This window comes from Corythoichthys intestinalis, chromosome 9, assembly GCF_030265065.1.
Source record: "Corythoichthys intestinalis isolate RoL2023-P3 chromosome 9, ASM3026506v1, whole genome shotgun sequence".
NCBI lineage: Eukaryota > Metazoa > Chordata > Actinopteri > Syngnathiformes > Syngnathidae > Corythoichthys > Corythoichthys intestinalis.
In genome coordinates this window covers 14,469,453-14,494,625 of record NC_080403.1, presented here as the reverse complement: position 1 = coordinate 14,494,625, position 25,173 = coordinate 14,469,453, and the positions used below count along the sequence as shown (strand labels likewise).

General features: G+C 37.8%; 1 protein-coding gene across 1 annotated transcript; it reads right to left on the bottom strand.

Moving 5' to 3' along the window:
- Positions 1-9,131: 9,131 nt before the first annotated feature.
- On the bottom strand, positions 9,132-23,707 carry LOC130922413 (MAP kinase-activated protein kinase 2-like). Its single transcript, XM_057847168.1, has 10 exons — positions 23,342-23,707; positions 19,549-19,688; positions 15,868-15,932; positions 15,695-15,774; positions 15,498-15,624; positions 14,439-14,514; positions 14,243-14,367; positions 13,981-14,066; positions 10,841-10,921; positions 9,132-10,773 (listed from the first exon to the last, which is right to left on the bottom strand). The coding sequence occupies exons 1-10, from the start codon at positions 23,615-23,617 to the stop codon at positions 10,612-10,614; spliced, it is 1,218 nt and encodes a 405-aa protein (XP_057703151.1). The 5' UTR covers positions 23,618-23,707; the 3' UTR covers positions 9,132-10,611.
- Positions 23,708-25,173: the final 1,466 nt, after the last annotated feature.

The window sequence follows — 25,173 nt, the reverse complement described above, 5'->3', positions numbered from 1 at the left end:
TGCAACGTGCAAGATGGGTGCATCACTGGCACATGGGTACAAGACTTTCTTGTTTTTAATTCATGTGCTTAAAAATTGTTGACAAATGATTTGACAGCGTCCAAAAATATGATTTTATTTCTCCATCCATTTAATTACTGACCAACATACAGTATGTAGACGTGTAAAGACACTAGGAGTGGGAACCTCTTGGTACCTCACGAAACGATACGATTTGCGATACAAAGCTCACGATAACGATGATCTGACAATATAGAGATACAACAATTTTCGATACATTGTTCAGGAAATCATTCTAGGATATTCTACATAAAACTAATAAACAAAAAAAAAAACAAGCTTTTTCTGTGAATTGGAATGAGTTTATCACTAGTAGACGTTCAATCCGTTTGAAGTGGGAGGGATGGCAGCGAATGAACGAATGTTCATTGGCTGTCAGTGGCAGTCAATGCCAGGCAATGAGGGGTATTTTATGGGTCACTTGCTGTTTCTTTTGGCAGTGACCTGGGAATCACCCAAATGAATAGGCAGTGACTCATACTCAACAGGAAATGACCTGTAAATGCCCTAAAATGAAAAGCAAGTGACCTGTAAATGCCCCGAAAAACGGACTGAATTACTCTGAATGCTCTGGTTTTGAATGAACGAACGTTCCCAATCTAAAAGGATTGGGCGTCGAGCACCGTCAATGGCAGGATTTTTTTTTTTTTTTTTTTAAATTGACACCTTTTTAAAACGATATCTCGTTTCTATACAGGAGCATATCGATAACCTTTTAGGATACAAAGTATATCACCATTCTGTATATTTTGCCACACCTCTAAAAGACACTATGTTTGGCCCAGTCATTCGACCTCCATTGCTAAACAACATTATCACAAACATGACAACTTTATTCATATTACAAATATCCAACTCAAAACTACACTACCTTTCCGTCCATTCCATCTGTTGTCAATTTTTTCCTCCTTTGTTCTCTCCATTGCTCCAAGGCGTCACCAATGCATATCCTTGTTATGTTTCTGAATTTTTTGTGACTCATTTGACATTCGGAAAAAGATTTTTTTTTTTTTTTTGCTCTGACTTCGTAAGTAACCTTAGTTCACAGTGCCTTTAAAGAACTGATCTCGTAATTGGCTGATAGTGGAGGGGTGGGACATCTCTTACAAACACAGAATAAAAACAATAGCTTTTACGGGCTGGCAAATGGCTTTTAAAATAACCATTGAGAACCGTGTTAGAACTATTTCCAGGAAAAACATGTTTCTTTAATGTCTATTGAAATGTTAGGGCCATTTAATGAATAATTGAAGTATTTAATACTCTAATAATAATAATAATAATAATTAATAGTCATTCACTGAATTGATATGTCTGTCTGTCTGCCTGCCTGCCTGCCTGTCTGTCTGTCTGTCTGTCTGTCTGCAAGACTTACACACTCATCAAACTAGAATGAGTTGATATTTTGTCGGTGATTGGTTTAAAAAATCTGTACAATCTGATAATCATAGACAAATAACTATTTCTCCACCACTAGGCATGGCCATGTCCGTGGAAACCAACCGGTCCCCAGTGATTGGAAGAACGACCATATTTTGTATAAGCAATTGTAGAAATAAATAGCCTCCAGCTAATAAATATCTCTAAAAATATGATGGCTCGTCAAGGAAACTCAGTAAATATGAGGTGGGCATTTTGCAAGGGTTTAGCAACCCTCATAGAAAATATTATGTTAGTGTTTTTCAGATGTGCGCTCCAGTTGTGTTGACAAATTTACAGGTGTCTGGGCTGTAAATATTATTTGTGTGTGGCCATAATGATGCTGCCAAGGGACAGAACTGAGTGCACAGCCTGGGGTAAATGCACTAGTATGTCAAAACAGTTGACTGTCTCTTAGTTGTTGTTGTTTTTTTTTGTACGTTTTATGCTACTTTTCAAAACTTTTTGTAAAATTAAATAAAATTGTTTTATTGAATATTTAAAAATATTCTTTCAATATTTTCATAACATATATACTTTTCTACAGCATCTTGACTGACGTTCTGTAATAATCAATAAACAACCACCAATTCAGACTGTTTATTGAAAACTCCAACTGTCCATTGTGAATGAGTTAGCATGAACCTTTGGGATTGTTTAGATATCTAGATTATTTGTCTATATGTTCAGCAGACGATGAATGCAATTATCCTTTTTTTTTTTTAATCCACTGTAAAAGAATATGACAAAGCAATGTATTAAACATTACTTACAATAATAAATGGGTTTCTCTCTGATAGTGTCAACAGTTTATGTGTATTCATTTAGCTTGGTGCAAATTAAACACACTATACTAATCGTATAAGGTTCACATGCACAATGTAATACAGTAATTACCCATAGTCTACATGACCTAAAACATTATACATTTTGGTTTACTAGCTTTACAGCTTATTGTACACACATGTCAAAAATATAGTAATAAAACAGGATCATGCTGACACTCATTGCCACGGTGGAAGGTAAAGGCGCTTGACTGGCCTGCCTGCATTCCACTCATGACACTGTCAGACACTGAATTTCCTGTACTGAGAAGGAAACCTTCATGATAAATGCTATACTTTTATTTAGCTTCTCTTTACTATGATGTGAAGAAAAATATGCTAACATAAATTAAAGGAACAAAGTGTTGCTTTAATTTATGTGAGCAGTATATATGATTCCTCACATGCAAAAAAAGTTCCTCTAAAAGGTGCATTTTGAAGACAAAATCACCTTATCTGGGTGATGAACTCTCCTCCACGTAGACATGATCAGTGATTGACTGAGACTTGTGAAATATTGATCTACTCCTCTAACTCGATTGGCTGTACTGCTGATCCCATGAGTCAAGGGTTCTTGGTTCTTGGAATTTCAATTTAAAAATGATACATATTTTTCAATCCATTCTATGTGTATGTGTGTGTGCACTCTATGGGGCAGCTTTGAATCTCATGACACTTTATGATGATGAACTCGTCTAAGTGTCCTTGAGCAAGATACTGAACCCCACATTGCTCCTGGTGCTGCGTCACCAGTAGGTAGATGGCGAGATAGTGTAAAGCGCTTTGAGCGCCTTGAAAGGTGGAAAAGCGCTATATAAGTATAACATCATTTACCATAATAACAATAAAGGTGTTCTATTCTATTCTAGTCTAGTCTAGTCTAGCTTCTGGAGCTTGTTGACAGATCCTTGCAGGACATGACAATAAATGCATTTTGGTGCTATATGGGATTAATTTAAAAATTTGAAGAGATGCTAGTTCGAGGCACACCAGAGAAATCTTGTCTTGTTTTGCAGGTACGTCAAACTATTAAGTAGTAATTAGTACGCTGTCAAGTGGAAAAAATTGCAATATGGAATTCGATTTGTGTCTTTATCATTTGATCGAAAAAAAAAAAAAGTCGTTTCAATCAAAATATATATTTTCAATCCAAAACAAAGTCACTTAAATAAAAAAAAATGTGTTTGAATGCAAAAATAAATTTGAAACAAAAAAAAAATTGTTTGAAAACTATTTTTCTTTGATTGAATTCTTTTTTCTTTTATTGAAACAACTTTTTTGATTGAAGTAATGTAGTTTTGCATTTGGGCCACATTTTGGCTAGGACATTTGTGTCTTTATCATCCAATCAAAAAAAAAAGTTGCTTCAAACAGAAAAAATATTTTCAAAAGAAAAACCACTTCAATCAAAAAAAAAAAAAAAAAAAAAAAAAAAAAAAAAAAAATTCAATCATAGAAAAAAACGTTTTTTAATGCGAAAAAATATTTGAGACTCAGAAATTTGCATTTGAACCCCTGATTTTTCATCGAAACGGTTTTCTTTAATTGAAGCAATCCTTTTTGTGTTTGGGCCATATTATGGGTACATACATTTGTGTGTAAATCATTCAATCCCATAAAAAGTTGCTTCAATCAAAAAAAAACTATTTTCAATCAACGAAAAAAATCATTTGCAAAAATAAAATTGCTCTTCCCGAAAAAAAAAAAAAAAAGTTGAAAATATTTATTTTAATTTGAAATATATATTTTTTTGATTGTAGTGTCACTCTTTTTGAAGTGGAAAAAGTTTTGTACTCATTTTATTTTTTGAAGTTGAAGAAATGTTTTGAACACACTTTTTTTTTTAAGTGGAAAAAGTTTTGAAGGCACTTTCTATTGATTGAATCATTTTGACACAAAGATCAAACTTCGCCGCTCCTTTCGACATGTTTAAGTGACAAGTGACTCAGCCAATGGCGTAAGCCATAAATGCATGATAAAGCAAGAATAATGGCCGTACTTACAGTTGTGTTCAAAAGTTTACATACACTTGTGAAGAACATAATGTCATGGCTCTCTTGAGTTTCCAGTTATTTCTACAACTCTGATTTTTCTCCGATAGAGTGATTGGAACAGATACTTCTTTGTCACAAAAAACATTCATGAAGTTTGGTTCTTTTATTATGGGTTAACAGAAAAAGTGATCAAATCTGCTGGGTCAAAAATATACATACATGGATCTGAAAAAGCGAATCATTGACTTGAACAAGTCAGGAAAGTCACTTGGAGCCATTTCAAAGCAGCTGCAGGTCCCAAGAGCAACAGTGCAAACAATTGTTTGTAAGTATAAAGTGCATGGCACAGTTTTGTCACTGCCACGATCAGGAAGAAAACGCAAGCTATCACCTGCTGCTGAGAGAAAATTAGTCAGGAGGGTGAAGATTCAACCGAGAATCACCAAAAAGCAGATCTGCCAAGAATTAGAAGCTGCTGGAACACAGGTGTCAGTGTCCACAGTCAAGCGTGTTTTGCATCTCCATGGACTGAGAGGCTGCCGTGCAAGAAGGAAGCCCTTGCTCCAAAAGCGGCACCTTAAGCCTCGACTGAAGTTTGCTGCTGATCACGTGGACAAAGATAAGACCTTCTGGAGGAAAGTTCTGTGGTCAGACGAAACAAAAATCGAGCTGTTTCGCCACAATGCCCAGCAATATGTTTGGAGGAGAAAAGGTGAGGCCTTTAACCCCAAGTACACCATGCCTACCGTCAAGCACGGTGGTGGTAGTATTATGCTGTGGGGCTGTATTGCTGCCAATGGAACTGGTGCTTTACAGAGAGTAAATGGGATAATGAAGAAGGAGGATTACCTTCAAATTCTTCAAGATAACCTAACGTCATCAGCCCTAAGATTGGGTCTTGGGCGCAGTTGGGTGTTCCAACAGGACAATGACCCCAAAGACACATCAAAAGTGGTAATGGAATGGCTAAATCAGGCTAGAATTAAGGTTTTCAAATGGCCTTCCCAAAGTCCTGACTTAAACCCCATTGAGAACTTGTGGACAATGCTGAAGAAACAAGGCCACGTCAGAAAGCCATGAAATTTAACTGAACTGCACTAATTCTGTCAAGAGGAGTGGTCAAAGATTCAACCAGAAGCTTGCCAGAAGCTTGTGGATGGCTACCAAAAGCGTCTAATTGAAGTGAAAATGGCCAAGGGACATGTTACCAAATATTAGCGCTGCTGTATGTATATTTGTGACCCAGCAGATTTGATCACTTTTTTCTGTTCACCTATAATAAAGTCATAAAAGAACCAAACTTCATGAAAGTTTTTTGTGACAAAGAAGTATCTGTTCCAATCACTCTATCAGAGAAAAATCCGAGTTGTAGAAATAACTGGAAACTCAAGGGAGCCATGACATTATGTTCTTCACAAGTGTATGTAAACTTTTGACCACAACTGTAACAGCTTCACGGATCGGTTCTGGATGGCAGGTCATACGTTGGACACCACAGTGTATGATACGGATTAATCATCTTGCATGTAAGAAACCTTCCATCTTTTATATTTTTGATTCGATTTTATTTTTATATTGATTAATATAAAATGCAAGTTACTGTACAGTATATGATATGTTTAGACATTTATTCAGTTGTTTGTTTTGTTTTTTGTGTTTAGGTTGAGAATGACTTATTAAAAAAAACTTTGAGATGTTTCAGAAATATAGGGCAATACTTTAATTTTATTTCTGATAGCCCACCGATCAGTTTTTATTATACTGTGTATATTTAAAAGTTCACAATTGTGTTCTGTTATGCTTGTGTCTTTGTTTTTTTAAATACTGTATAGACATACTTATAAAGAAAACAAAATATTTTGTCCAGCTTTTTTAAGCAAGAGAAAGCCCCGCTATACAATTTCAGCATCCGTAAGAACATACATAAACCATAAATTCAACCCAATTTGAAAAATAAAAACATTTGACTTTTATATGTAATAATGCTTTTACTAAAAACATTTCTTGAAAAAGTTTAATTTTCAAACTTTATAACACCTGTTATCTGATTTGACAGGATGCTTTAGTAAAAATGCCTTTGATCGCAACTCAGTTATTTTCATTTTTATACATAATCAAAATTGTTATACATATTGCATAAATAATAATCAAACCTTAAAACACAAGGCAAACAACACAATATTAATACCATGAAATTAACTGTATGAACAAATAACGCTAAAACAAAGGTAGTGCCTCATGCTGTGTTGAATGTTTAAGAATAAGAATAAGAATCATAAATGGCACTACAGCACTTGCATTGTAGTCCACATTGTGGCCTCATTACTGGCATGCGTTTGAAATCTGAATACGAGCCTCTTTGGCGAACAAAAAGCAAAAATTCCTTTGACTCGGCCTCACTGCAGCCAGGACAGTTAAACCCTAAATAAGCTCTCAAATGAAGAGAGCATACATGTAGTCTAACAAATAAATCCTGTCTGTTGCGAGTGAAAAAAGAAAGTCAAAACAACTAATGTTCAACTTCAGTTTGGCACGTCAGTAATCTTTCTAAATTATATGTATAGACCCTACTCACCTACGTCACAAAATGGGCGTGTCGCTGTTTCCGGCCGCCATATTGTACCTCTTTTTTAGACCTATTCTCATTGTTTTCAATTAGTCGAGCAAGTTATAGAGCAATTCATGGAAGCCCCGGTGTTATCTGACGCTGTAAACTCATTGGATGCGTTGCATAAAAGGCGTTACGTGGAAAAGCTTCCGTTTATCCATTCGCCAGATCCGTATTTGATGCCTAAATCGATGTTTTTCGACCCGCTGGCTTCGCCTGACATGTGATATCCTGATATTTACAACTATCTTGTCCACACAAAATCAGCCTATTCTCACGAAAGTTTGAAAAACTTTAAGAGCTTGGAGGCTTATAAATGCTACGTTGCTGGTTGGGTGAAACAGGTCCTCGTACACGAAAATTCGGCAGGAATCTTGTGCTCGGAAGGTGAGTTACGAAATTTTCAATTCAAAATCTTTTGTTCTTGCTAACATCCACTGTCAAGTCTAATGTATTTCATGTCGTTTGTCAATGGAGTTAAGGCTTTTAATGTTTATATGGTTTAGCGATAGCACTCACTACATACATACGTGTATGTTGTCGGCGATTAGCCTAGCAATGATCTTAATTGTGGTTGTCATCCCAAAACCCTCTAAATATATACTAAATGCGTCTTACCAGATATGAAATGACTACTACATAATCTGTGGTAGTCGTTTGGAGCCCAGTTTTCTCGTCGAATTGCAGCAGTCAATCTCGGTCTCCTCTCCGGGTCTCTCGGAATACGGTAAAAATTCAAGTCTCTCCGTCTATCTTCTCTGTTTTTGCAACCGACCGCCACACACAACTTCACCATTTTGATTATTAATGTTAACGAGCAGAAAAACACGCCATAATAGGAGGAATTTACGAAGCGCTAATGCATTAACATGACTAGTATCCGGACAACATGGCGCGGGGGCGTGGCTGTGACGTCACGTGAGTAGGGTCTATATGACATTTGAATTATTGAAGGGATCTCTACCCTTTCAACCTGTACTTAACAAGGTTGTTTAACACTCAACACACTAGTTAAAGAAGAAAAGATTTTAATCAATTTATATTTGTTGGGAAGAATGTAACATTGGTCATTTGCCTGCCAGCCGTAGCCACTCTTAGATTTGATTCTGTACTTATACACAGTGTAAGCTTGCGTGCATTACATTAGTACGATTCAGCATAGACGTGAGCTTGTAATCAGTGTTAGCAAACTATCACTTAAAATCAGACACAAAATTGGCATGACAACACGGAACTTGAACAACAACATTATTTATCTGGCTATTTAAAAAATAGGCAAAGTATAATTTAAAATATTTGTATTCTTTTTTTTTGTGTGTGTAAATCAGACTCCACCATCAGTTGACAACTCCCAGAGTTTGCACCACGCCTTCCCGTAGGGGGCCGACCCATAGAGCGGTGAGGTAGCTTTCACTATTCACTGTGATAAACTCAAACACAGTTTGCATTCTAACGCTGGATTTATTTATTTATTGTCATCATCATCGGTATCATTGACAGTTGCAAAAAGTGATATGATTAACCCGAAGAAAGAAAGACCCGAAGAAAGATAAGGGCTGACGGGAGAAACATATGCTTATCAAGACCTGTCCCCCTGCAGCCAAGGACGCACAATCAAGATGGTAGAGTTGCATACATTACATTAGTTGAGCTTTTTTTTTTTTTTTTTTACATGAATTTTCTTCCCAAAAGTTATTGATTTGCCATAGCCCTTAGGTAATGTTGCATAATAGCACTTAGGTAATGTTAGGTGGAAATAGGACGAAGGTTTTACTGCATACAAGCAGGCCTGGAGTGTCTCAAGAGTGATTTAGTCGAGGATCCAAGGTAATTATATTTTTGCACCATGTATCCACTTTGAAACGTTGTGAATAAAATGAAATGAATGAAAAAATTAGCCTAACTTCAGCTTGAAATATTTATGTAAAATGAATGATAACTGCCCGTTTTTTTTTGCTTCTAACCAAGATACTAGACTGTTTTACGTTCAAATCTACAGAAATTCCGTGATTTAAGCATTTACAGTGGGGAGAACAAGTATTTGATACACTGTCAATGGGAAAAAGAATTTTCAACTTCAAAAGCTCTTTTTTCCGTGACGGCCGCTACGTTGGATTAAACAATACTGTAACGTAGGCCTGAAATATTTACGTAAAATGAACAAAAACTGCCCGTTTTTTGCTTTTAACCAAGAATCTAGAATGTTTTACATTCATATTTATAAAAAAAAAATCCTTGATTTAAGAGAATTTCCAACTTAAAAAGCTCTTTGTTCCGTGATGGCCGCCATATTGGATTAAACAATACTGTAACTTTGGCTTGAAATATTTACGTAAAATGAATGATAACTGCCCGTTTTTGCTTTTAACCAAGAATCTGACACGGATGCACCAAGGACCCAAACGTTTAACAGTGGTGTTCAAACAAAAGTGTTTATTTTCCAGTTTGTAAGGTTAAAAAAAGGGAAGATAACGAAAAATCACAGCAACAGCTGGACACCAATCAACTGAGACAATTCCACAAAAATAAAAGACACTTGTTCCAAAACATTAATCCTGGTCAAAAAGCGCTTACACAAGGGTGTGGCATAGGACGTGGCAGGATAGCAGACAAATCAACAAAGGGGAAGGTTAGACGTAGACTATTTATTTATACAGAAGGCCACAGGTTGACACGATCAGCCTGATTGGCAAGAGCAGGAAGTAAAGTTAAATTAAGGAGGAATGCCACTACCAAAATAAAAGCATCCGACATGAACCAACACAAAACATTAACAAGACTTCAGAGACGTGACAGAATCTAGACTGTTTAACGTTCATACCCATAGAAATTCCACTATTTAAGCATTTATTTATTTTTAAGAATTTTCTACATAAAAAGCGCTTTGTTTTTTGACGGCCGCCACGTTGGATTTTGTATCTCTATACAATAGCGGAATTCAACCTAAATAAATTGTGATTGTATATAGAAAAGTGCAAATTTTGCTTTTGTTGGGTAAATTTTAGATTAGATTTAGATTCTGCATGGTTTTCTCAAGTATTACGTTTCTGATGTGAAAAGTGAGTGATTTATTAGCTGTTGAAAACTTGCACTAAATTTAAAAAAATAAGCTGGTATTTTGAGTAAAAACATATATATACAGTATATATACTATATAATATATATGATATATACTATATATACAGTATATATATTGCTAATGATCCTGAAAATATGGGTGATTATCTCTGTATTTGGTGATATTTTTGCATGTAGTGTAAAGTTTGAGAATTTTATAGCAATTTTAAGATTTGTTATACATGTGTAAAAAATAATTAGTCAGGCTTTTATGAGGGAACAACTTTTTTTTTTTTTTTTAATGTCACTGCTCATGGAGACACATACAGTGGGGAGAACAAGTATTTGATACACTGCCAATGGGTTTTCCCATTGACTGTGTATCAAATACTTCTTCTCCCCACTGTATATGTCTAAGGGAGTTGTCTGATTTGGTTTTAGGCTGCTAGCGGTTTTGGTTTTGAAAATATTTTAAGTTTTTGAAAATAGGCCCCCTACGGATCGACACCGAGCCACATCAACTGATAGTGAAGTCTATGTGTAAATATTATTTATTTGTCTTCAATAAATCTAATCTATTGATCAGCCACGACTAATTGTTAGAGTACAAAATTATGTCAGTTGTTTTAGGGAACACACTGTATTGTAGTTATGTAGTTGTATTATTATAGTCAAAATGGGTTTCATCTTCTGGAGGCAGTGGTCTCTTGCGTCTTTTGTTGAGCAGAGGGTTGTTGGATGTGGCGAGGTCTTTAATCCTCACCTGTTCATAGTCAACACGCATCGTTGCCAACGCACTGGTCATTTCCTCCTGATAGACACACATTCAATTCCATTGAAACTTTACTCACACAAATTTGGGAAAATAACCCACCCACCTTGACATCGTCCCACAGCTCTTTTTCATTCGTCAGAACACGGGTGGTATGGAGAGGTGTGAGTGGGACCACATTGGACTGCTGTGTTACAATCACACACACATCGAAGAATAACAAATATCCACAACAACATAGCGCACATGGACTTAGAGGTGCACGATATCGGTCCGATAATAGGAATTATGACGTCATCCCAATAAATCCGAAAACACTATGTTATCGGGTCTATTAACATTTGCTCCCAAAAACGTATAAATATGTTCTATTTTTAATTGTTTCAGTGTCCCAAAAACGTATTTATACGTCTTTTACGTTTTTTTTAACGAGACATCTCTAGGTTCTGATCCAACTTCGCTCCGTCATTTTAAAGCAATAAAACTGGCCACTGGAGGGCAGTAATGCATTAGGTAAGAACTTAAGTCATATGTCAGGAAACGGAAGTCGGAAGAAGCAAGAAGCGTGAGAAAAATGTGGAGAACAACCCAGCCGGAAACGCGCACGGCCAAACCAGTTCTCCCCAGGAACACAACATGCCCCACACAAGCTCCCCAAGTGAAATCTGCCATGAGGCAGCGGTCACTCCCTAGAATCCACCCACACAGGACGCCAGGCGCAACCCGATTTAACGGAACGAACGATCAGGCCGCAAGGCCGGGGCGCCAGTGGAAGACGACCGAACGGACGACCAGCAGGACGTCCAGGACGCCAGGTGTGGGAAGTCGGAGCAGGACGACCGGGAGGACGTCCGGGATGCCAGGCGATGAACGACCAAGTGTGACGACCAGGAGGACGTCCAGGACGCCAGGCGGCGGACGACCGAGCAGAACAATCGGGAGGACGTCCGGGATGCCAGGCGTTGGATGACCGAGCAAAACGATCGGGATCACCAGTGTAGCGGATGATGTTGTTGAGTCTATGTTGCTCATTGAGTAGAGTTTGCTTTGCCGTGTTCCGCCGCTCGTGTCTCTCGTGACTCTCTAGTGTCTCGTGACTCAGCCGGAAACGCGAACAACAGTGCCATCTCTCAGTTCAATAATTTAGTTATGTGTAAATAAATTGTTACTTTACTATCAAAAGCTCTATTTGTCTTGTTGTTTATGTTATTTTGTAGAAGGGAAACATTATTCAGATGTTTGGGATGTCACAAAAGCAAAAAATAGCTGTGTTAACGTTAAAGCTATGTATGAAATGTATGCTTTACAAAAAGCTCAATTTCTGTTTTTTCATCAGAAATGGGAAAATTGCTCAAACTAAGCTATTTTCTAATGCTGATTTCTAAAGAATGGAAGAAGATATGAACTTACTTTTTTTCCTCCTGAAAGAAGGGAGTCTAATCTTTCTTTTGGTGGGTGTCATGTTTATATAGCAATAGAACAGAATTTTCAGTGGGCCTTGCAAAATCAATCAAAATCCAGTAAAACGACCGGGAGCGAAGGGGATTGCTCCGGTGAAAATGGCTGGGAGTGAATGAGTTAATAATATTTTTGGCACGGTGTCGGATTGGGATGTGTGCGTTTGTTTCCACTCCTGTTTTGCCAGTATGCAAAATTTTGTTACTGTTCTAGAGGCCGTATTTTTCCTTCACTGAGTTATAAACCTTACTATGGCAATTAGCACATGTTTGCGTTTTACAGTGTTGTGTTTACAAGTTCTTGAGAGGCCTTTTGGTTATTGATAGGCTTGCTGTTCTATAATTGCCAGGTTAAGAAAGTTGTTTCATGGACCAAGACGACAAAAGTCTCCTCTCCTGTTGCACTAACTCTGTACTGTACTTCTCAAATAGTGGGGCGGGCCCCCCCAGGGGGGCGCAGAGTGATGCTGGGGGTGGCGCATGTGACCTTGGGAACATACTTTTTTGCCAAACTAGAATAAAGTGTAATTGCACATCTGCTGAGTGGGTGGCAGTGGCACTCTCATTTTCAGCATGTGCGCAGTATTTTTTAACCAAACACACACACACAGCAAAGAGCACTGGACATATGAAAAGCTAAGACAAAAAAATATGACGAAGCGTATGTCGCATTTGGCTTTTGACTTTTAGTACAGTGGGAGACGAGGAAAGACAAGTCCGTTTACTTTGTCTAAAAATGTTAGCGACGGACAGCAGGATTTTTTTTTTTTTCAGCGAAAAGGTGCTGAATATTGCCAACAATTGTCCCGCTTTGTTAGTGTTACATCAGTAAACCAGCGAGCACTGTCAGCATTACGTAAGTTGGCATACCAAGTTGCTCAATGCAAAATAACCCAACACCACAGCAAAGGAGCTGAGACTGCCTGCAGCAAAAATAAAAACTGTCTTTCTGTCCAATCACACTGTCGGTTTTGTTCTATTAATTTTTGTTTTTTCAGTCTAATGGTTTGGCATATTGTCCTCTTGAGGAAATGTTGCTATTCGCTTTGACTTTAGGATTATTTTTTTATTTTATTTTTTTATTTTTTCAGTGTCAAAAAATGTATCTTGAGTCAATTTTTACAGTATTCTTTCTACAGTATTCTTTTTTTAACACTTTATTTTTCTTCTTTACTATTAAAAAGGACTCAATGTTATGCAAAGGTGTACTTATATTATAATAATAAGAATTTTGTAGACAAATGATACTACGGTATATTTGCAGTGGCGGCAAAGAATTGGGGGGGGGGGGGGGGGCGGAACGTTTACGTCTTCCTGCGGGGGGGCATAACAGAAAATAATTGAGAAGCACTGCACTAACTGTTCTATCTGCTGACAAAGCACAATACCTGTTGGGTTTATGTTTGTTTTAGATCAGTGCTCATTGTTCAGGGGAAGACATCGTCAATGATATTGACTGATTGATTATGATTGACTCAAATTATATTTATTTGAAAAAATGAATATGTGCACTTTATTGAAGTCAGAACTGTTCTTGTCTTTGTTTTGTTCATTATAATAATGTTCATGTCATCATGAAAATTCTAATTTGGTCAAAGGCAAATCTATGCAAAATCAACCACTAGTATTTTTGACCTAGAGGTGTTCAAAAACTCAGGTGAATATACAATGAAAAATTATATATACATTATCGGTTATCGTATCAGTATTGGCCTTGAAGAGCAGGAAGTTATCGGTATCAGTTTCAAAAAATGGATATCGTGCACCCTTGAGTGGACTGTAAACTTACACTGATCCAAGGGTGGCTCATAAACTGACCGATGGTCATCCTTTCATTAGGGTCAGTCTTCAGCAGCTGGATGATGAGCTGCTTAGCTGCAGAGGACAACAACGAAAGAGACAAGTTAGTAACTACAATGATCATGCGGAAAATCTTTCCATTATGTTGTGATCTCAAGCAAGCAGATCACATGCCAACTCTACACAGGAAGATGAGAAAAAAAAACCGTTGCTCTATTTTTGACATTTTAATGATATTTTGAAAGTCTGACCCTCCTCTGTAACATCTGACCACTCCGGGTTAGGGAATCTGTACTGTCCCAGTTTGATGCGTTGCTTCATCCCAGGAGAGATGGCCTGGCCGGTGTTGGAGTAGAAAGGGGGGAATCCACACAGCCTGTGAAAACAGATTGGACTAAGTGATTTCCTCTGGCATTTAACACAATGGAGACACACAGCGACACTCACAGAATGTACATGATGACGCCTAGAGACCACATGTCACATGACTTGTCATATTTCTCCGGGCCAAGCACTTCAGGGGCTGACGGGACGGACAAATAAAGCACAAGACACAAACGAGAAAATGCACTTTGTGGTGATTTTTGTAATTCTGTAAACGACCTGAAATGGCAGGGGAATAACTTAGGGTAGAGGGGAGCGATACACCAACACACAAATCGAATAACAGTAATACGCCACCTGGTGGCTGATTAACATAAGGATGACAAAAAACATTAAAGTGAAAGTAAAAATGACAACATAATAAAAAACGAATGGAAAGCTAAACCATACTTTGTCATTCAAAGTACAGGTTCAGAATTAAAAAGGTTATCTCTAATTCATGTACAACATTTTGAAAAGTAATTTCCCCTGAGGCGGCACGGTGGCTGAGTGGTTAGCACGTCTGCCTCACAGTTCTGAGATCAAGGGTTCAATCCCGGGCTTTGGCATTCCTGTGTGGAGTTTGCATGTTCTCCCCGTGCCTGCGCGGGTTTCCTCCGGGAACTCCGGTTTCCTCCCACATCCCAAAAACATGCATGGTAGGCTGATTGAACACTCTAAATTGTCCATAGGTGTGAGTGTGTGCGTGAATGGTTGTGTGTCTCCTTGTGCCCTGCGATTGGCTGGCAACCAATTCAGGGTGTCCCCTGCCTACTGCCCGAAGTTAGCTGGGTTAGGCTCCAGCACCTCCGCGACGCTCGTGAGGAATAAGCGGCATGGAAAATGAATGAATGACTGAATTTCCCTGATTATTTTTTTTCTTAAACTCATTCGCTGCCATTGACTGCAGTGGACGTCCACTGAATTTTAACTGGGAATTCAGGCGGTGATCATTCACTGTGAGCCCTCCAAATTTAAATGGATTGGACATTTATTACTGGAAATGGAAGTCTGTAAATCCAAAATCATTGCTTTCAGCTAATACATTTATTTTAAGTAATGAAAACAATTAATATAAAATACTGTAAGAAAAATATCAAACACATCCCACAATAATATACTGTTATGTTTTACTGCACTCACCAACATAATAAGGAGTGTAACAGGGAGTTTGGAGAGAATTGTGCACAGTGGTTTCCTTTGCGAAGCCAAAGTCAGTCAGTTTGAGTAATGCGTTAGTCTCTTTGGAGGAGTAGAGCAGGTTTTCAGGCTGCAGCCACGGGGACAAAAATATCATTTAAACTATACATACATCTGTTTATTAAGAACTTCTGTTTTACCTTTAAATCCCTATGAGCTATGTCCATGCGATGGATGTACTCGATGGCTGAGCCGATGTCACGCATAATCTCTGAAGCCTCTAATTGGACAGACGTATTGGAGAATATAATTTTTTCAAATGTTTGGAATTGTTTCGCACACAAGGAACACAAGGGCATCAAGTGTGACACACCTCTTTCAGTGAAGGCCTGGTCCCCCCTGGCCTGAATGCGACAAAACAGCTCCCCTCCCTCCATGCTGAAAAACATCAACACTGATGAAGGCCCCAACTCACCATGATTATAAAACAATGCGAGGCATTGTGCGATCGCAGTATACAGTTAGTACTCAGTTTTCAACAATTTGCAGCTAATTAGCAACAATTTCATTACAACAGAAAATATTCTAATGGAATGTTTGTTGGTTGATATTTATGCTTTTTGCAGTTGTAAGATTCCTATGTAATCAGCTAACTCTTGGTTGAACCTGAAAGAAGTGTTAAAGGATTCAACATTCCCTCGATCATGTCTATTCCAACAGAAAGAATCTTCATTTAAAAAATGAATGAAAAAAAAAAAGCAAAGAGTATCATTTTCCAATGTGTAATAGCCAGTGTGGTCAGTAATGCGTTACTAACAGAGGGGGAATAGCACAACAAACATGACAAGACATGATTGAAAAACAAATGTTACAATCGCTGAGGCTTATAAAATTTCTCATGGGCCTCTATTTCCTCTCTCATTATCACCCACTAGCACTCCTTGCTGACAGATTTCCGTCACCACGACGGAGAACTGTAATCCATGCCTGGCTCTGGCCTGTGTGAGATTTCTTGGGGTATTCCAGCTTACTCCCACATCTCAAAAACAAGCATGGTAGGCTGATTGAACACTTTAATTCTCCATAGGTGTGATTGTAGTGTGAAAGGTTGCTTGTCTATATTTGCCCTGTGATTCGCTGGCAACCAGTTCAGCATGTATCCTGCCTCCTGTCCATAGTTGGCTAGAACAGGCTCCAGCACCCCCGCGGTCCTTTTGAGGATAAGTGGTACAGAAAATGAATGAATGAAACAGCCACTTAATCTTAAACATTTGAAGTTTTTACAGCATTAAGCTAACCATAATTCAGCATTAACAGTTATATTTCATCTGAATTTTGAAGTTTTGGTTTACCAGATGACTTTTGCAGTCATGGAGGTCATTGCAAATATTTCATACTCATACTCCTGAGACACGGTTTTATGGCCAGCAGTGCTGTTTCCTCCAAATCGCCTCAAAATGGCTGACAAGGAGGAAGCATTTGCAGTGTGCATTTGCATTATTCTTTATCCATTATCCCTGGGACAGGTCTTGACATAACAAGCCTTCAAGTCTTTACAGGCTGCAGACCCTGAACTGGGACATAGCTTACATGTCAACATTGTGTTGATCTGTAAATCTTTAAATTGACTAAGAACTAATCAGGTGTTTTTGGCATCTCGTCTTCTAATGGGACAACTTCTATAGACCCTACTCACCAACGTCACAGAATGACGTGTCGCTGTATCCGGCCGCCATATTGTCCGTCATTGTTTATCCGTATTCTCAATGGTTTCAATTTGTCATGCAATTTATTGTGCAATTCATGGAAGCCCCGGTGCTTTCAGACGGCGTTATGTGGAAAAGCTTCAGTCTATCCATTCGCCAGATCCATATTTGATGCATAAATCGATATTTTTCGACCCGCTGTCTTCGCCCTCTCTGCCTGACATCTGCTACCCTGATATCTACAACTATCTTGTCCACACAAAATCAGCCTATTCTCATGAACGTTTGAAAAACTTTAAGAGCAGCACTCTAAGCAACATTACCCCGTGTGACCCTTTACTTCCAATTTTCTAAAATGGCGACAATCAATAAAAAAAAAGTTGACTGCGATGGCCGACGCTTCAAGGATAGGTGGATATTGGACTATTTCTTCAATAAAACATGCAACAACTGTGTCTGCCTCATTTGCAAAGAGACAGTCGCTGTTTTCAAAGAGTTCGATGTGATGCGGTAATGATATTACCGAACAAGACACGCTGACATGTACGACAACATTACAGGGAAGATACGCAGCGAGAAATTATAGCAACTTGAAGCTAGTTTAATTTCACAGCAGCAGTATTTCGCAAGAGCCCGAGTGTCGAAAGAGAACGCCACAAAGACGAGATTGTTGAAATTATGAATTTAAAAGAATAATAAAGCAAATGTGACACACAGAAGGGCTTGCTAAAATTTGTTTAAATATATTGTTCTATGTTAATCAGCCAAGGTAGCCCCCAGCATGTTTACCACACCAAATCTGGCCTCCTTTGCAAAAGGTTTGGACACACCTGTTTAACTGATGATCCGTAGACGAGGCCAGCTTCTTTCACTTGATACCAGCTAAATATTATTCAAAATACAGTGTTTCCCACAGGATTTTAGGAGACTGTGGTGGGAGGGTCTCTGACCCTCGGGGTAGGGTGTGTGTGTACATTTTCAAGCCTGGTGTATCTCTTTAGGGCATTTTGAGACCACTGAATGTAATATAAATTGCTGTATATGAACATAACAGGTTGGCATCATCCTTAAGAACACACAAAGGCATATCAGGAATATTTCAAATTTAATCTTGAATCATAAAGCCATGACACAAAGTTATTAATTCATTCACTCACTCATTCAATCCATTGTTCATTCACTCACTACTGACACACACTGCACCCTGCACTAATGCTGGTGGAAGAAATAAGCACCTTGAATTTGACACTGTATGTTGTCGGCGATTAGCCTCGCAATGATCTTAATTGTGGTTGTCAGCCCCAAACCCTCTTAATATATATTAAATGCATCTTACCAGATATAAAATGACTACCACATAATCTGTGGTGATCGTTTGGTGCCCAGTTTTCTCGTCGAATTGCATCAGTCCATCTCGCTCTCCTCTCCGGGTCTCTCGGAATACGGTAGAATTTCAAGTCTCTCCGTCTATCTTCTCTTTTACTGCAACCAACCGCCACACACGCCTTCACCATTATGATTATTAATGTTAACGAGCAGAAAAACACGCCATAATAGGAGGAATTTACGTAGCAGTAATGCATAAACACGACGACCTGCTGGACAATATGGCGCGGAGGCGTGGTTGTGACGTCATGTGAGTGGGGTTTATAGGAGAGGGCTGTCCACTTGTCGATGAAACTGGTTTCTGGTGTACAAAAGATTGGGGACCACTATACTATGCTAACATATATCAATTATATCACTGATTAATTGACTTTGACTCGACTTCTTCAGATTGGGGTCGGCTTACTTCATAACTCCTTCATTTAGTACGTGCACAAATCAATGCTACATTTGCCTGACTTCAGTGCTGGCAGAGTGGGATTGATTCCCTCTCAGTGGCGGCATGATTGCAAGTGCGAATGTTTTTCAGTCTCTGTGTGTGCCCTACAACTGACTGCCGAACAGTTCAGGCCACCAGCACCCCGCAACCCTGACAAACCTAAGCACTGTTGAAAATGGATGAAAGGACAACTCCATGTAACAGAAAACTAGTAGCAATACACCCCTGCTATTAGCTAGCAGACGGTCTTCAGTGACGTCTGGTCAAAGGCAGGTAGGAATGGTTTTATCTCACTCAATGATACGCACTAAAATAATTCATGGCTGGCTTGACAAAAATTATTAGTTTGCTCATACTTCGAGGTGTGAACATTTTACTATTTAATTAAAACAAAACAAAAAATCTGATCTTTGTACAATGCAATTCAACCTCACTCCACTGCAAAGCGGCAAAGAAAATAAAACGGACACTGTTCATTGATTCAAATGGAGCATTACTGTGACACAGAACAGCTGATACTCACCACTCCATGACAATGAGGAGACATTTCTTCCCCTTGTGCATGTTCTCATATATGCTGAGGATACGGACCACATGCAGACCACCGGACACCCTTCCGTGCAGCTCCACTTCTCGGCGGGCTTTAGATGTGTCGTACAAAATCTGCTCCACACACGATCACAAGGAAAGCTTTGACATAAATTAGAGTGGTGAACAGTCGTCGAACAATTTGGAGACCGCTTTTGTTGGACTATACATATGGTGGAAAATACAGACAAGACTGAAAAAGCAGTTTCTGCTCTTGCACTCCTCTTTCAAAGAAACTGCTGTATTTTAAGCCAAAACAACTGTTGTGTTTGATAGAACAATATGTCTATATGCTGCCATAGCGGATTCATGGCACATAAAGCCCCCGAACTATTTTTAATTTGTCCGTTTTACCCTGAAAACCCCAGTTTACAGACATTGCGCAACCGCTTTTTTTTTCAAACCGCCATAAAACGACAGTAATTAATTATATTTATTACTCAAAATGTCTGTCGTTTTAAGCTTAGAATCATTAATTGATGTCTCATATATCATAAAAAAAAAAAAAAAACGACTTAAAAAAATTATTCACTCACACATTTTAAACTTTTAAACAAATGATCTCACAATAAAAAAAAATAGCGTCAGTAAAAAAGTCACGGATATCTACCTCATAACTATCGCTTAATTGTATTTTTTTGTTACTGTCGCATTTTCTCCGATATGTTAGATGATAAATAATCGACCTAAACAAAAAAAAATTGTGAAAAAAACATTTAAAAGGGTAAATATATGAAAAAGAAACTTTCGACCACTCCTTGATGTCTGCGATTTCTGCATCGCGACCCTTGTTAAATTACCATGTGTCACCCATAAAATCCCCCCAAAATCCAGCTGTGGCCATTCACAGCTGTGTCTTGACACTCAGTGATACATGCTACATGGAGTTTTTGGATCGAAACAAGGTAAGCACTCGATAATATCTCGTTAAAGTCAAGGCGTCTGTAATTCTGCTCTTGCGTGCTCTCGCCTCCAGATGGGGTTTTGCTGTTTAGTTTTTTTTTTTTTTTTTAAATGCCCTCCTGTTCAAAATTTTTATTCCCCCAGAAAATTGAGATTTTACGCTTTCCAATGATGTATCACACATGCATAACGGACAATTTTGAAAGTTGGCTAAATTGGGGGTCTCAGAGCGGAACTTCAAGTCACCTGAGTGTTTTCCGCCATATATGTATACATTTAATCCTTTTTCCCCACCCTGGTGAAAAAAAGTACTCTATTGTATTTGAAGTATATTCACAGTTTTAGTACTATATTTAAAATGTACTTTAACAAACTGTACTTTAAAAAAAAATATATGTATAAAATATACTAAAATCATGATTTCGTCCTTATATTTTTAACACACTTTAAAATAATTATACTATATTACACTTGATATAAATATACTGGTATAATACTAAACTACACTTAATATAGAAATCATGTGTAATTTCTAAAATGTACTTTTTTAACATACTTTTTAAAATTCATTTTTGACACTTCAAAATGTATGCTTAAAGTTGTCATTGTTACATTCTCTGAGAGCATACATTAAAAGGGCACGTTTTGATATTAACTAGGGCTGTCAAAATTATCGCATTAACGCACGGTAATTAATTTTTAAAATTAATCACGTTAAAATATTTGACGCAATTGACGCACATGCACCGCTCAAACCGATTAAAATGACAGCACAGTGCAATGTTACTTGTTACGTGTGTTTTTTGGAGTTTTGTTGCCCTCTGCTGGCGCTTGGGTGCGACTGGGCTTAAGCACCCATCATCAACAATGGCAGGCTACTAGTTTATTTTTTGATTGAAAATTTTACAAATTTTATTAAAATAAAAACATTAAGAGGGGTTTTAATATAAAAATTTCAATAACTTGTACTAACATTTATCTTTTAAGAACTACAAGTCTTTCTATTCATGGATCACTTTAACAGAATGTTAATAATGTTAATGCCATCTTGTTGATTTATTGTTATAATAAACAAATACAGTACTTATGTACCGTATGTTGAATGTATACATCCATCTTGTGTCTTGTCTTTCCATTCCAACAATAATTTACAGAAAAATATGGCATATTTTATAGATGGTTTGAATTGCGATTAATTACGATTAATTAATTTTTAGGCTGTAATTAACTCGATTAAAAATTTTAATCGTTTGACAGCGCTAATATTAACACTGTAATATCAAGTTTGAGTGCAATGATTTAGTCTAATGATGAAGTGAAGTTAATGCCCTGAAGTACAACTGTAATTATTTTGGAAACTAATATTTCATATTTTGGTAATATTTCAGCAAAAATGCACTCAAACCCAATTAGGATATTTTGTGCTCTGTGTAAAGTACATTAATAGCAATTCTTTCAATGTTATGTAATGTTTAATAAGTTAGGTGAAGTTGTTCATTGCTACCGTAATTGCTATATTTGTATTGTATGCAATGTTTGCAAAAAATTTTTCCAAATACAATAAAGTACTGTTTTTTCACCTGGAACTAGTCCCATAAGTCTTCATAAGTAGAAAGTAATATAATGTAGTGTCACGAGGAGTACTGCCGGACCCTCAGTGGTGTGTCAGAGCGACTCTCCTATCAGTGCATTCGATGTGGAAACATGAAGCTCCCATTGGTAGGATTCGCTGGCGCAAAGACTTGTGGGATAACTGACACCACGATTGTAAATAGTTGTGAAATGCATGACATTGGTAAGTGTGATGTTAAATTAAAGCATGAAAAGCGACCTAAACAATTACTGCAAATAAACTATATTATGCTGGAACTTCTTGTAAGTGCTACAATAGCAAAGTAAAGTAAACAGCTTATAAAGTAGTCATGATTATAAGTAAACCCCATCTAATTCAAGACTAAAGTTTGAAAAACAGACTTAATGAACACCAAAATAATTATTATACAGAAAGTAAATCCAGTACATCCAAAACAAATGATAATAAGAATATATTTGAGAGAAAAAGCATGTTATTTTGCCTCATTCAAATCTTAATATCTGAACATTTAAATATGTAAACTAAAGTGCAATCACATTCGTAAATGAATGGTTTATTTACATTCCAAAAACCAGAAGCCAATCTATTGTGATTAAACAACAAAATTGCAATAACTGCATTAACCATCAAAGTGAAGTCTAACTGTAACTGTAGTCTTGAAACAAATCTGAATAAGGAAAAACATTGCAATAAAATAATGCAAACTGGTTAAACTAAAAAGAGTAGCTGAGATCTGTCATGACAGAACATCGCTTCAATGATATCTGGTGCCATCTAGCGTCGTGAATGGGTATAATGTCTAGACCGCGAACATAAGACGATCCCATCTTATTCAGTGTTATTTCAATGCAAAAAAACACCGTCTTATATTTGGGCCAATACGGTATATGAGCAAATTATCCAAGCTCTCCCACTCTCGATTTATTGGGTTAATAGGTAACATTTTATTTGACAGCGGCGTCATAAGACCGCCATATGACTGCCATACGACCGTCATAATTAAGACATGACACTAAAAGGAGCATTAATGAATGGGTATGACAGAAGTCAGTAAGTGTCATATGGCAAATTATGTCACTTAACTCCATTTATGTCCAGCTCGGATCTTTTACATCCATTCAAAAGTGAGATAATTTGCCGAAATTACATTTTATTATATCGTTACACCCCTAATATACCTCAAACCACAGTTCAAATAACAGCATTGGGAGAATTATTGACGTGCACGCACCTTGAGAGCGCACTTTTGCCCAGTATTCTTGCAGATGCATTCCAGGACTTTGCCGTTGATTCCCAGACCGAGTACCTGCGAGGTGATCTTATAGTCATCAGTCACCGCATTTCTCCTCAATTTCATTTGTGTGCTGTGAGCAGGAAGCTGTGGGTTTAAGAGGCTACTGTTGCTGCTACTGCTGCAACCAGAGTCACACCCGGGGAGGATGGAGCCTGTCCCGTGCTGAGCAGTCATCCTCCACGTGTCGTCTTGCTTGTTGTCGTTGTTGTGCATGGTTGTTCCGGTGCACAAAATGTGTCATTCTTCTGGTTCGTTTACCACAAAAGTGGCGTATGATGATCCAAAACGACAGGATGTGCCTCTCCCTGCGAGGAGCTCCCTGCAGAAGAATGACATCACTTGGTTAATTTGCAGCTAGTTTCTTAAAGGGACCCTTCGGCCAAGATGCTCCCTTATACTAATAAAGCCATTTTATAGTCCGGCTCCAAATTTGGGCACCCTGGATTAAAAGAAATGTATTAATGTGCATAAAGAAGGCGAGGAAAGATAGGGAAAAATCTCTAATAGGTATCAAATGATGGATGACACATTCTTACATGTAAAGAAAAGAAATCGTTAAAATTACAGTATTTGCATCATTTACCCTTTACAAAAAAATAAGGCTGTCTGCAAACATTTGAGCACCCAGCAGTTAATACTTTGTGGTTTGTACTACCGCCTTAGTAGCGCAGCTTGTAAGTGCCAACCAAGAGTCTTGTTTGATGTATCCTTGACCATTTTTCCTTACAAAAGTCTTCAAGTTCTTTCAAATTTCTGGGCTGTCCGTCATGCACTGCTCTTTTTAAGTCTACTCATAAAATATGTTGAGTTCAGGAGATTGTGAATGCAATGGCAAAACCTTCAATTTGTGCCTCTTTTGTAATCCACTAGGGATTTTGATATGTCGAGCATCATTATCCTTTTGTAGAAGCAATCCTCTCTTTAAACTTTTTCAAAAATGTTATCGAGTTAGCATAAAAAAAATTGTTGAAATTTTATTGAATTATTTATTCTTCCTACTTGTGAAATGTTCCCTTTGCCATTGGCTGCATTACATCTCCAAAGCATGATTGACCACCACCATGCTAATGTGTTGGAGAGTCTTTTCATTATATTCTGTGCCCTTCCCCAAAATGTACCTCTGCATATTCCGGCCAAAATGTTCCATTTTAACCTTATTGGTCCACAAAACCTATTTTCAAACTTCATCATGCTTGTCTATATGCTTGTTTGCAAAGCTGAAGCACTGATTTTTGTGGAGAGGATGGAAAAACAGGTTTTCTTCTGATGACTCTTTAGGGAGGAATATTGTACCAACAGTTTTTCTCACAATCTTCCAAGCTGCTCTGTCTTAATTTCCACTGTTATGAGCTGTTCTTATTTACATTCCAAACAGAAGATATAGGCATATGAAATTCCTTTGCTACCTTATTACAGCCTTCTCATTCTTTGCAGCGTCAACTATTTTGAGCTTCTGCGTGCTTGACAACTGTTTAGAAGAACCCATGGTGCAGGTTGTTGGAAAAAAGTCAGGTGAGTCAGGGCATTCTAAACCTTTGAGATTGAAATCACCTGACATCTTTCCAGACAAGGATGAAAAATCCATGACACAGTCAGATCTTAGCTTTCCAAAGGGGGAAGTTAAAGGTATTAACTTTGCAGGGTGCCCAAACCTTCTATTTACCTACTACTTTTACTACTAACACTTATATTTACCGCTCAATCGTTGCAACCCTCACCCATGGTCATGAGCTGTTGGTCATGACTGGAAGAACAAGATCTCGGATGCA